This window comes from Nuphar pumila, chromosome 15 (assembly GCF_984573655.1).
Source record: "Nuphar pumila chromosome 15, dmNupPumi1.hap1.1, whole genome shotgun sequence".
NCBI classification, from domain to species: Eukaryota; Viridiplantae; Streptophyta; class Magnoliopsida; order Nymphaeales; family Nymphaeaceae; genus Nuphar; species Nuphar pumila.
In genome coordinates this window covers 4,903,728-4,917,736 of record NC_143263.1, presented here as the reverse complement: position 1 = coordinate 4,917,736, position 14,009 = coordinate 4,903,728, and the positions used below count along the sequence as shown (strand labels likewise).

General features: G+C 39.8%; 1 protein-coding gene across 1 annotated transcript; it reads left to right on the top strand.

The window, feature by feature from the left end:
- The first annotated feature begins 12,018 nt into the window (after positions 1-12,018).
- On the top strand, positions 12,019-12,408 carry LOC149814228 (fasciclin-like arabinogalactan protein 9). The gene has a single exon (XM_089989909.1). The coding sequence runs from the start codon at positions 12,019-12,021 to the stop codon at positions 12,406-12,408; it is 390 nt and encodes a 129-aa protein (XP_089846035.1).
- The last annotated feature ends 1,601 nt before the right edge of the window (positions 12,409-14,009 follow it).

The following is a 14,009-nucleotide window of genomic DNA, read 5'->3' as shown; positions in this document are numbered from 1 at the left end:
CCGGCCTATTGCTACCGGAATACCGCCAGGCAGGGAGCAATTTTTTTTTATTTTTTTTTAAATTTAGCGACGGATTAGCGTCAGATAATATCCGTCGCTAATTTAAAATAGTGGCGGACTCACGACAGATCATGTATGTAGCTAATCTGTCGCAAATTAGTGACGAATGAGTTTTATCGCTAATTAGCGACCAGGATTATGCGACGGACGCTATCCACCATTAATTCGTCGCCAATCCATCACTAAATTGTTTAGCGACGGATTAGAGATGGATTAGCGACGAATAGCGTTTGTCGCTAATCCATGTTTTTCTTGTAGTGAGAAATAATACAGAGAAATAACATGTTTTTTTATTCTTTTCCTAAAAAAAAATAAAATAAAATAAATAATATGCCTTAAAAAAAGTCTTAAAAAAAACATGATCTTAGCATCTACCGGGCTTCCATGGAAAGGGTAATAAGTGGCACACCACTTGAAGCAAGCTCTTTATCATTTTTTATTTTTATTTTTTGAGAAAAAACAATTCATTCATGATGAGAATAAATACACATAAAAAAGTGGGTGATTAGGGATCACCCAAGATGGAAGAAAACACAAAGATATGGAAAGAGAAGCTAAATAGGTGGTAGTGAAAGTGGCAAGCTCCCCTTAGAGTTTTTGTTGATGTAAGCATAACGATATAATTTAAAACAAGTTTTAGATCATGTGATTGCCACTTTCATGTAACTTTTTTATGATCTTCAAAGCATGGAGAGCTAGAAATCTAAACTAGGATGGGCAAAAATGCCATACATAATAAAAAACCAAAATTATACAGGCATAAAAACACACCTAGAGCAAGAAACCCATATCAAAATCCTATTTTCTACAAACATCACAAATTATGTATTTATGTTAATTAAAAAATTAATATTCTAACTAAAATCAAATCATGAAATATTCATGAATTCTGTCTAATGGTAATTAATACAAACATAGAAAACCCCTAAAACCATGACTAAATATTTATGTCATTCTAAAAAAATAATCAAAAACCTACTTCATACAAACATCATAAGTTATGCATTTATGCTAATTGATGAAAAAATCAATAATAATCTAACCAAAATCAAATCAATAATATTCATAAATTTGTGCCTAATAGTAATTAAAAAATACACAGAATCCCCTAAAACCATAAATAAACATTTATGACATTATAAAAAAGACCAAATTAAAACCCTAATTACTACAGACATCATAAATTACGCTTTTATGCTAATTGATAAAAAAATCTAATATTTTAACCAAAATCGATCACACAATATTCATGGATTCATGCCTAATGGTAATTAAAAAAGCACAAAAAAGCCTAAAATCATAACTAAATGTCTATGTCATTCTAAAAAACCCAAATCAAAACCTTAATTCTTACTAACATCATAAATTATGCATTTATGTTAATTAATAAAAAAACTTAATATGCTAGCCAAAATCAAATGACATGATATTCATAGATTCATGCCTAATGGAATTTATAAAACAACCCTAAAACCATAAACTAAACATTTATGTCATTATAAAAATCCAAATCAAAACCCTAAATCCTAGCAAACATCGTTCATAGATAATGTTAATTGAAAAGAATAACCCTAACTAAGTATTCACCATTTGAAAAAACAAAATTGAAAACTTAAGTCACAAAAAAAAAATCAAATTTAGAGGTTTCATAACCAAAATCAAACATTCATTAATTGAATCATGCTTAATGATAACTAAAAAAAATTATGACAAAAAAAAAACCTTAAAACTCTACTTACAAATTCATGTCATTTAAAAAAGTCCAAATCAATACCCTAATTCCTAAAAAACCGTAGATTTATGCTAATTGAAAATGATAAAACCCTTAATAATCTAACTAAATCATGCCTAATGCTAATTGAAAAAAAAAACTTAAAACCTTAATTAACCATTCATATTATTTAAAAAAAAAACTGAATAAAAAAATAAACCTTAACAATATATGCATATGCTAATTAAAAAAAAAAAGAAAACCTCCTAAAATCAAAACCCTCCATCAAGCATTTTGGAAAAAAATAGCATAAAAAAGAAGAGGACAACGTCGACCCAGTGACCAGGGCCATGGCATGTGCTAGAGGGGCTACTAGACTGTGCCAAACTTTATTCATCACTGGCCGAAAGTAGCGCACGTGTGTGCGTTATGACAAAGCCTATGGTGACACATGTGTTGCTAAGTGGAAGACCCATGCCTTGCCTATGGCATGCGGTAGTGGCACGAGGCAACACAACATTGTTTGTAAGCAGCACAACAAGCTAGCATTAGTGTGCACTACATCTCAAGTGCATCTGCTAAACTTCATGCTCCATGCCACGAGGGTCTCTCTGGTCACCCGCGGTCATGTGCCATGCTTCAGGTGTGCTACGCCACCCACGACCCATCTCAACTTCGTATCCGCAAACAGAGGTCTTACATGCGGATTTCATATGCCACGATTGAGTATTCTCCTGCACAACCATATATAGAGAACATGTCTGTGAAGTCAAAACACAGAAACGAGCTAGTTTATTTAGAGGTGTCATGTCGATGTCTATGCGGGCTCATTCGAACTTCGGGGTCTCGTATTTTCATGCACGTTGAAAATTATTGAGTCAAGATCAAAATCTCGCTGGCACATTCATATGTGCGAAAGACCCTAGTGTGGTCATTTTGGTAAAATATGAAGTCTACATTCAAAAATACCCTTAGGGACAAAAGCATTGTGTTCCTAAGGGATATTAAGGTTCCTCCTACTGGCGACTCAGCGCCCATAACACCTATATAGGAGATCTTTCTCTTGACTTGCAATAGTGCACCAATGTGCAGTCCGGAGTGGGCAACCCCTATATCTCGTGAGTAACACATCAGATTGCACGAGGTTGCTCTCGAGTATACAAAATCTCTATGGGCATCTCAGGCATGCGCAGGGCCCGCTCTTGTCACCTGCCTCGCCGCCCAACCTCACTCTCTTGCGAGGAGCTCAACGAGTGCATGTCGAGCGACAATGATTCTTCTTGGTTAGAAAGTTTTATTACGTCATATTAGCAACTGGCTTAGGCTTGGGCCCGAAAGGTCTTTTTCATCATAGCAGAAGTTTTTTCATGAGGCATGCACTGCACTTCGCAGGGCCCGCAAGTCACAAAAATCAATATGCCTCTTGTTTAGTGTGTCTCGATAACTTGATGCTCACTCCAATATCCGTAATGCTTATTCAAACATATTGTTGGCTCTACGACCGTCGATTACTCCTGCGCTTGTGACATGAAGGTGATACACCCATCCCTCGTTAACTTGGATGCTTATATGCCAAATGCTTTGGCATCGCCGCATTATTGACTCATTCAACTCTATTGCTTCGAACAATTCCTTTGTGCTAAACGTGCATGAAATATGCACGGCCTCAAATCCACTTTCGTCAGGCATACATAGCTTCTCGCCTCTAAGGCAAGCTGTGTACTGCACGGCCCAAATAACCCACCAGACTCCCTCTCTGCACGAGATGAAAAGTGCAAAAAAAAAGTTGTGATAGGACAACCGGATTGAGTCCGACAAAGTTTTAAGAGAGAAAGAGGACCGCGAGGCAAGGATGTGCACACCGCCGCTGGTGCACCGGATAGGCTGCCTGAGTGCGAGGGTCCTCAACGCAGGTGGTGAACAACTGCTGGTGCACAATGTTGGAAAAAGTGAGAGCGAGAGAGTTAGAGAGAGAGAGTTCGGGTTGGGCAGAAGTGGAGAGAGTTGAAAGGGTCGTACAAGTGTGCCCACCTTGACCTGCACAAGGTCAAGGTGGGCATTGCCCATCCTGTCATCGGGTCAGGGTGGGCACAACCCACTCTGAACCTGCTTATTGGGAGAATTTTTGGGTCAGGGTGACCACGTGCCTGCCTTGTCCCCAATGTGGCTCCGTCCCTGATTCAAAGCCCTCCTGGCCCCTGCTTCAAAGATCAATGGCCCACAATAAACCAAAATCTAATTATTTAGAAAAATCATATCTTTATATATGCCCCAAAGCATCATCCAAGGCTCGACTCCAACTAAATAAACTGTGCTCAGTGCATCTATTAGATAAAGAAGATATCACCCACACCCACGATTTCCACTAGGTGGACGTAGGTGTAACAAGAGCACCCCGTCATTTAGATAGAAAAGAGATGCACATATCACATGCGTGCACGCGACGCACACTCACACCCACACACACCCACACACACACACACACACACACACACAAAGGAAACAGGCAAACAACACTGATTGAGTTAAATATTGAAATTTGAGGAGCTAAATAAATATGAACCTACTTTTCTTGTAGGATCTGTTTGGGAACTGTTTGCAGGGATGGAAGTTGAGGATTTGAGTTTAAATGGAGTTCAACAGAGAAACAGGTGGTTGGTTGGGATAACCATGTTGAGAAGGCACTTTATGAAAAGAGAAGGAAGTTTATGGAAATGAGAAATGAAGAGAGCCGGTCTCCCCTTTGTATTTGCAATTTTGCACTCAAAAGTGGCCAGTGGTTTTGATATCCTCCAACTTTTCCAAATGCATAAAATCCCTCGTACTCCCTGTTCCCAAACAGACCCTTAAATCTTTTGGATGTTTCCCTATTGCCTATGTCACGACGGTATATATGGAATTGAGATCAGGTGCAATGTGAATGAACACTTCAAGCTTGTGGGTATCCACTTTGTATTAGGAAAGCCGTAAATTGTGGCTGTAATTTGTAAACTTTCTATACATTACTTTTAGACAGGCTAGAATTAGTTATAGATCATTACTTTTTAGATATGCCAGAATTCAAGAATTTGATTGATTTATTTGGTTAAGTGTATCATGTTTCACCATGACACTATCCATTCTCATTGGGATAATAGTAAGTCAAATTGCATTCTCTTTCGTCTCCATCACTTTCTGTTTTTCTGAAAGAACTCTGATCACTTTCTGTTACCATCATTTTATCACTTTGCTTACCCAAGAGATCATGAATGTGGTGTTGGAAGCTTGATTTTTGTTTGTGGAGCTTCTATATTTCACTAAAATAAATAGAAATATATATATATATAGTAGAGCGTAGGTGCTTGAATATTAAGTGCTTGTGATATGGGTTTTTCAGATTTTTTTTTTCATTTTATTTTTAAGTTCTCACCAAACAGATGTGATCGATGTACTTGATTTTATAAGAATCAGCTCTTGAAGTGTTCAATTCCAACACATTGATGGATTTTTATAAGGTTCGAAAAATCAATGGTCTAAAATCTTTGTAAATTTTGTAGGTCCCAAATATCATGTTTTTTTTTATATAAAAAAAGTTCATCAAGGTGTGAATTCCCCATAAATCGACCATGCCCAACACATTTATGAGGTCGAAACTGCAAAAAAATCATTGAAAGATCAGAAAAACCAATCAAGCAAGTATCACAAGCACCTAATGTTCAAGCACTTATCCTCTACTATATATATATATATATATATATATATATATATATATATATATATATATATATATATATATATATATATATATATATATATGCGCCTTCCTGCTTCAAGGGCCGCCAGGCTTCAGGCTTGTGATGTAGGGCAACACAGAGACTAGAAAATGAACAAATGTCACAGAACACACAAAACTAAACCAGGCAAAACACAAAAATAAAGAAACAACCCACATAAAAAACATGATCGCCACACCTCTCTTTCTCTCTCAACATAACTGTGGCTCTCACATCATCAAACCTATGCAGGCCAATCCCATGAGAGCCAACAGGCTCCATTGCGCAACAACACTTACGGCTGCAGAAGAAGGCGAGCTCTCTGAACCCGGAACACCGGTTGAACCTGGAGTTGGTGCAGATGGAGATCGATTTGGAGGTGTAGCTCCCTTCGGCGGCGACGGAGCTGACGGTAGTGCGGTTGATGGAGGTGTAGGGCTCCGTGGTGATGGAGCCGAGGATGGTGCAGATGATGATGATGGACCTGATGGTGGTGCAGATGGCGTCGCGCCAAACATATCGGCAGGCAACAGCACCTTGTTAAGCTGATACATTGCCATCGGTGGTGTCAATTGAAGTGCATTAGAGAAGGTTGTATCCACGGAACCAGTGCTGACCTTCACTTGCTGGGTAGGAATATAGGTGAAAGTAAGGACATATGGGCCAGCAGGTCCAGATGCCTGTGTCTCTTGAGGGGTGTTAAGGGTCTTGAAATCATCCCATGTGAGCAAGTGGGGAACCACATGGAAGTTAATGAGTTTAACCTGCTGGTCTGTTGTGAGGCTGTCAAGGAAGCCTGTTTGAAGGCTGCTGAAGGCGCCGTCTGTTGGTGTGAAGAAAGTGGCCCTCTGGAACGAGTTGTTGAGCTCATTGATCAGGGTATTTCCCATCCCTGTTTTGTCAAGCAGACCGAGCAGTGTCGTGTACTGGCCGGCCTTGCTGAGTACGTCGGTGAAAGGCGCCGATTGAGCCGAAGCGGTGGTGAAGAAGAATGCAGCTGATAGGCATAGGGAGAGAATCAAGAGGGATGAAGAGTTTGATGTCGCCATTCTCTGCTGTTTGGTTTGGTTTGGTTTGGTGAGGTGAAGACTTGACAAGGGGATGAGGGCTTTTATGGGGATTATATGGGAAGTCTGGGGTCTAGATAGGTGCCAGCATTACCTTTCTATAATTGGTCTAAGGCAGCGTGGTGGGTATTATGTTCTACATCTTTGGCTGATCTAGCCACGTCATTGGTTACAATGACAAAAGAGTAGTCATATACTAATAATCAAGAGATGGAGGCCTCTCTCTCTCTCTCTCTCTCTCTCTCTCTCTATATATATATATATATATATATATATATATATATATATATATAAAGGCCAAATTGTTTTACATGCTATACATGAACTCAGTTCATGGAGGCCATCACATATATTTGACCGTCAAACTTGTTTCGAGTGGATGCACAACACTTTCCATAGATTGACTATTTAACACCTTATCTTAAAGGAAATTCTCTGGTAGGGTATCTGCCTAACCCCAGCTTGATAATCACAACAAAAAAATGGCAAATAGATATGGTAACGTGCAATGCATGAAAGAAAGTGCATTGAGACGACCGTCTAAAACCAATCTTCAAAAGTTCAAACCATGAACCTCTGGACCAAAATCAAGACATAATTAACCAAGAATAAAAGGAGACTTTTGAATGAATAGAGTAAAGAAAGCAAGTCTCAATAGGAAACGGTAACTCTTGATGATTTTCATTGATGTGTTGAGAGGTATATATAGTTAGATAAAGAGTTAGAGAAGTTACAAAAGGTAAATTACAGAAATTTACAGAACGGTAGGATCTTATCATGCTAAAATCGTGGACCCATATATGATCTGGCCACTCCATCATTCAAATTTTGCCTTAGCTGGCTTGACTGGCCTTCCCTATAATCTCGTTAACTGATGCTGGCTTTCTCCTACATTCATGCAGACCGGATATGACCAGATATACTCCAATAAATGGGTAGCGAAATTATAATGTACTTAACCATCCATTAGCGCATACATCTGGAGTAAAGGACGATGGAGAGAGAGAGAGAGAGGGAGGGAGGGGGGGGGGTTGTATTGCTAATGAAGAATTAATGTACAAAATAAAAAAACCGCATCGGTTATGCATGGTGTGGTAACTTGCCGACCGCGTCTGCAATCCCCTAGAGCAGTTACCACCATATTGTATATGACTTTATATTTCATCACCATCGCACATCTCACATGATGGAGATGTGCATGGCCCCCCTCTCACATATCTCACTGTTCCCAAGCGAGATGTGCAGTAACAGGCGTTTGGTTGTATATAATATGACTGCTCTTATCTTGGTGCAGCAAGACGGCCAAAAGTATCACATGAGAAAGAGAGAGAGAGGTTACGAGGGAATGAGGATCAGGGGGGTCAAGGGACCGTGGACAGAAGCATCCAAGTCCCTTGAAGGTAGGGCTGGTAAACAAGCCGAAAGAGCCCAGCTTGGGCAGTTCGAGCTTGGAACTTTAAGGGTACACCCCAGCTCAAGCTTGGCTTGTGAGCTTGTCACCAGTCGAGTCGAGCCCAAGCTCGTTATGAGTTGAGCTTGGCCAGCCTATCACGAGCTGGCTTACTTTCTTTAAAAACTTAAAGAGTTTTTATAACCTGATATAAAAATATATATATATATATATATATAAGTATATAATTATATGTAAAACTAAGCTTGCCATGTTTGTGCTTGGCTCAATTACCTAAACCAGATGACTCGTAGTTCGGCTCCGCGAGCTCAGTTTTGAGCTGAGCCGAGCAGAACGGGTGCTTCTTGTTTTGTCTCGTTTCTCAGCTCTACAGATAGGTTAAAATTGGCTGTTACCTCTCCAGCTCAGAAATATGACCGCAGTAGAACTCCCACCATACCATACTTATATACAAGACAATTACAAAAACATCATAAGCCCCATTCTCTGGTGAATCTCAGTGAAAGTTAGAAACCTGGTGTGTACAAATTTCTAGCGTAGCGAAGTGCTATTGGTGAGCTCACTGAGCGATGATTGATAGAGTCAGTCAGTGACCTTGATTGATTGTTCCAAGGATCATGGTGCCCTGAAGGCACAAGCTACAAATTAAAGCAAACCAAGAAAGCACTCGCTTCTAGCTAAACCAGCAATGAAAGCAAGCAAGCTCTAGCTTCGCTATACGAGCAACTTTATTTCAATAAATAAAAATATATATATTTTAATAATAGAATTATATATAATTCTAATAATAGAGTGATGCTTCGTTTCTTGAGCAAAAAGTCTATTAGCTCAATTATACAACACCACTACCTTCAAGTGTAGGTATTTAAGGTCAATCAGTGACGCGTTGTGGATCCTCCATGGATGCCCACTTGAAACAAGTGTATATATAAATAACAACTGAACATATTAGGTCCCATTCTGCCCTATAGTTTTAAAGTATTTTATGATAGATCTGAACTGTTAAATGTGTTTAGCATGCTCGATTTAGTGGGAATCAACTCTTGGATCATGTTTTTTCAACAAAAAGACACTTGTATGAGCAGAGAAAAATTGATACCTTCGTAGCCATTGATTTTGTATCACCAAAAAAACCAGCCAGTTCCTACTAGACAAAACCTATAGATCACATCTATGGTGTTAGATGTGAGAAAAATAAACAAAAACAATGATTTTTGAGAGAGAAGAACGAGAAAGTGGGCAGGAGGGCATTATATATATATATATATATATGTCTCTCCTGCCCACTTTCTCTTTCAGCCCTGTTAGGCCCCTTCAAAAATAGTATTTTTTTTTTTTTGCAATTTCTATCTATAGGTTTTGTTTAGTGGTAATTGGCTTTTGGATCACCTGAATCTGACCTGTATACTGGGTTTTTGGGTGATCCAAAATGAATGGCTATGAAGACATCCATTTTTTGTCTCATAAAATCATCCATTCTCACTGAATAGAGCATGCTAAACACATCTAACAGTTCAGATCTCTCGTAAAACACTTCAAACTATGGGGCCTAACGAAAAAAAACGAGAAAGTGGGCTTAATATGTTGAGTTTATATATATATATATATATATATATATATATATATATATATATATATATATATATATATATATATATATATATATATATATATATATATAATGTAGAAGTTACACGACCCGTTGCATGGACAAGGAAAGTGGATGATCAAAATATAACATTTAGACATAAGCTGTTGCCCAAAAGACTTAAGACGTTGCTTAGGGCACATTTGCTTGGCATTAGGGGTGGCAATCGGGTCGGGTTGGCGGGTCAAAATACCTCAACACGAACACGACCCATTTATTAAACGGGTCGGATGTGGCAAACACGAACACGGCCCATTTATTAAACCAGTAACCCCACACGACACGGTTAACCCGTTTAATAAACGGGTTGGGTCGACACAACACAATTACATGACACGGAGACCCATTTATTAAACGGGTCGACCACTTAGGTGGGTTAGATAAGTTAATATATATATATATATATATATATATATATATATAAACGGGTTGCGGGTAGGGGTGGCAAAACCTGACATGACCCGCCAACCCGCCTCTTAGGCGGGTTTGGGTTTGGCTTAAACTAACCCGTTTAATAAACGCCCCGACCCGCCTAACCCGTTTATTAAACGGGTCGGGTTCGTGTTAGGGGTATATCAACCCGCCAACCCGGCTGACCTGTTTAATAAACAGGTTAGGCGGGCGGGTCAACCCGTTTACCCGAACTTGGCCTGCCAACCCGCCCGTCAACCCGTTTACCCGAACCTGACCCGCCAACCCGTTTACCTGACCCAAACTGTTTATTAAACGGGTTGGCGGGTCGTGTCGGGTTACTCGTTTAATAAATGGGTCGGGTTCGTGTTTGCCACAACCGACCCGTTTATTAAACGGGTCGGGTTCGAGTTCGGGTTGAGGTATGCTGACTCGTCAACCTGTCGGGTCGACCCGCCAACCTGACCCGATTGCCACCCCTAGTTGCGGGTTGACTGGTTCGTGTAAACGGGTTGACCTACCTGCCTAACCCGTTTATTAAATGGGTAAAACGGGTTGGCGGGTTGGCATATATACCCCTAACACGAACACGACCCGTTTAAGAAATGGGTTAGGCGGATCGACCCGTTTACGACATGAACCCGTTTAAGCCAAACCCTAACCCGGCTAAGAAGCGGGTTGGTGGGTCTGGTCAGATTTTGCCACCACTACTTGGCATGTTGACTCAAAACGAAACATTTGCTTAGAACACAGATTTTTTTTTGTTTTCCATGAAACTGAACTTCTAGATGTGATCAACATCGTTTAGTTATTAGGAATTGGCTCTTAGATAGTTTGATTAAGACATGTAAGTATGATTTTACCAGCCTTAAAGAATTAACAGTATACATTGGAATTCTCTTGGATCATAAAATCATATTTTTTGGTTGAAATGCATGATTCAAAGGCTAGTTCTTAGCATTTGGACCATGTTGAATCGAGCCATGATGTCCAATTAGGTCGATACTACCTGCGCTGATGATATCTAGCTCATTTGAAAAGTCAGGTCGATATGACCATATATATATATATATATATATATATATATATATATATATTGCCATGTGATTAGGGGTGTCAACTGGCTAGGTTTGGTTGGGACTCAAGTGGAACCAGATCTGGCCCGAATTTTTGGGTATGGTATCGGGTCTGGATCTGGGTTTAATCGGACTCACCATAAGATAAACCATACCTGGACCCAATAAAAACTACGTGAACCAGACCCGGGTCATACTCGGTAAAATATTATTATTATTTTTATTTTTACATTGATAAATTGTGGGTCTTAATCATAAATTGGTTTGAGCTCGGGTTTGGTATAAAATTTCACAAACTATACTCAGATCCATGTATTAATCAGACTTTTGGGTCCAGACCCAGGTCTTAATAGGAGATCTTATTTATCACCTTACCCGGACCCTATAGGGTCTGGCACGGGTAAATCCGACCAGTTGACACTCTTACATGTGATTGGGTATGCACACGCTGGAAATGAGTTAGGAAATGAGCGGGCCATGGTTGACCCAACAGCATGGCTGCATGGTGGGATCAACCACATGTAAAACTCTTTGCCTTTGGTCCATCTATAGACAGCTAATAAATACCCCACACTCCCTAGTCCCGTCTGAACCCCATAAAAGCCCTCCCCTTCTCCACACTTGCAAACGAAAGAAGAGAGGATATGGAGCCACCACGCGCTTCACCTCTCTCACTCTGCCTATTAGCTGCAATATTCTTCTTCATCACCACCTCCGCTCATCCGGCAGCACATCCGGTGGCTGCGCAGCTGAACTTGACGGAGATCCTCGAAAGAGCCGGCCAATACAAAATCTTACTCCGCCTATTTAACACCACGCGAGTGGGATTTCAGCTGTACAATGAGCTCAACAACACACGACGGACTCACTTTCTTAGCCGCAATGAACAACGCATTCGACAACCTTGGGGCAGGCTTCCTCAACGTCCTCTCGGAGGAGCAGCAGGTTAAGCTCGTTCTCTTCCATGTGCTTCCCAAGTTGTACAGTTGGGACATAATCCAGACTATCAGCAACCCTGTAATCACGCTGGCATCTGGACCTAATGGCCCATACAAGCTTAATTTCACCCATATTTCTAACCAGCGAGTAAATGTCGCCACTGGTTTAGTGGAGTCGACGTTCTCTAATGCACTCAACTTGACGAAACCATTAGCGGTGTATCAGATTGAGAAGGTGTTTCTGCCCGAGGATAAGTTCAGTGCAACAACTTCGCCGACGCCATCACCACCTCCATCGCCGATGAATGCTACGCCGACGACTTATACAAGTTAGAGCAGTCCTCGTACACCTCCAAGCTCAACCAGTTCCTCATATTCAGCAGCTAGCAGTGTTGTAAAATGGTGCAAAATAGAAGGACTATGCGTAGAAGATGATAGGTGAATAAGGCAAAAGTCTTGTATTAGTATTACAATTGATCCTTATATAACAGCCTGCCTACACCATAACTTCTTATACGGTTACAATAACCTTCCTTTAGTTACAACAGATATCAAGTTCCTTGATATGCATTGAATTAGAATGACAACGCACATCCTTATCAATGCATATCTTGACACTCTCCCTCAAGTTGGTGTTCTTATGTCGATAAGTGCCAACTTGTTCTTGAGATGAATAAACTGTTCTCGCCCAAGTGATTTGGTAAATATGTCAACAACTTGATCCTTCGACCGCACGAACTTGGTACTGATTTCCTTTGCCTGTATTTTTTTCCTAATGAGATAACAATCTATTTTGATATGTTTGGTTCTTTCACGAAAAATTGGATTTGCTGCTATGTGCATTGCGGCTTGATTGTCACAGCATAATGTCATAGGACTTTCAAATTTAATACCCAAATCCTTAAATAAATATCGGATCCACGTTAGTTCGCAACATGCCAACGCCATTGCCTTGTATTCAACTTCAACTGATGATTTTGACACTGTTGTTTGCTTCTTCGTTTTTCATAAAATAGGGCTTTTATCGATCATGATGCAATATCTTGTGGTAGACCGTCGGATCAGAATCACGAAACCCTGTTATATTGACCTTGCTTCAAGATGACATCATGATTCCATGTGATGTGATTCCCTTCAAATATCTAAGAAGTCTATACATAGCATCCCGGTGAGAGATCTTAGGTTCATTCATGAATTGACTTAGGATATGCACTGAATGAACTATGTCTGGCCGTGTGATGGTCAAAAAAATGAGTTTGCCGACTATTTTTTGATATGACGTTGGGTCTTTAAGGATTTCTCCACTTTTGTTATCAAGCTTCAAATTTTGTTCCATGAAAAACTCGTTTGGTTTTGCTCCTATGTATCCTGCATCATGGAGAATGCCAAGAGTGTATTTTCTTTGTGACGGAAATATATCGTCTTTTGATATAGTGACTTCAATTTCTAAAAAATATTTGAGCTTGCCCAAATCCTTTAAGCAAAAATGATCATTGATGAGAGTCTTTAGACAAGATATGCCTTCCAAATCGTTGCCTGCGATGATGATGTCATCAACATATATAACTAAAAAAACTTTGCCTTTGATCGTAGACCTTGAAAATAAGGAATAGTCGGCTTTGGACTGAGAGAAGCCTAAATTGATAAGAAACTTTGAAAGCTTGAAGAACCAGTTTTGTGACGACTGTTTGAGCCCATATATGGATTTATTTATCCGACATACAAGATTCTCTCTCTGTCGACTAAAACCGGGTGGCAATGTCATGTGTCTTCTTTGTGAAGATCACCATGAAAGAAAGCATTGTTGACATCAACCTGATAAAGGTGTCAATTGAAGATGGCCGCAAGGGCAAGTATGCAACGGATGGTAGTAATCTTGGCGATTGGAGCAAAGCTTTCATTATAGTTGATGCCCTCAGTTTGAGTATAACATTT

Coding starts and splice junctions, on each gene's coding strand:
- LOC149814228 (XM_089989909.1), top strand. CDS start 12,019: ATGAACAACGCATTCGACAACCTTGGGGCAGGCTTCCTCAACGTCCTC.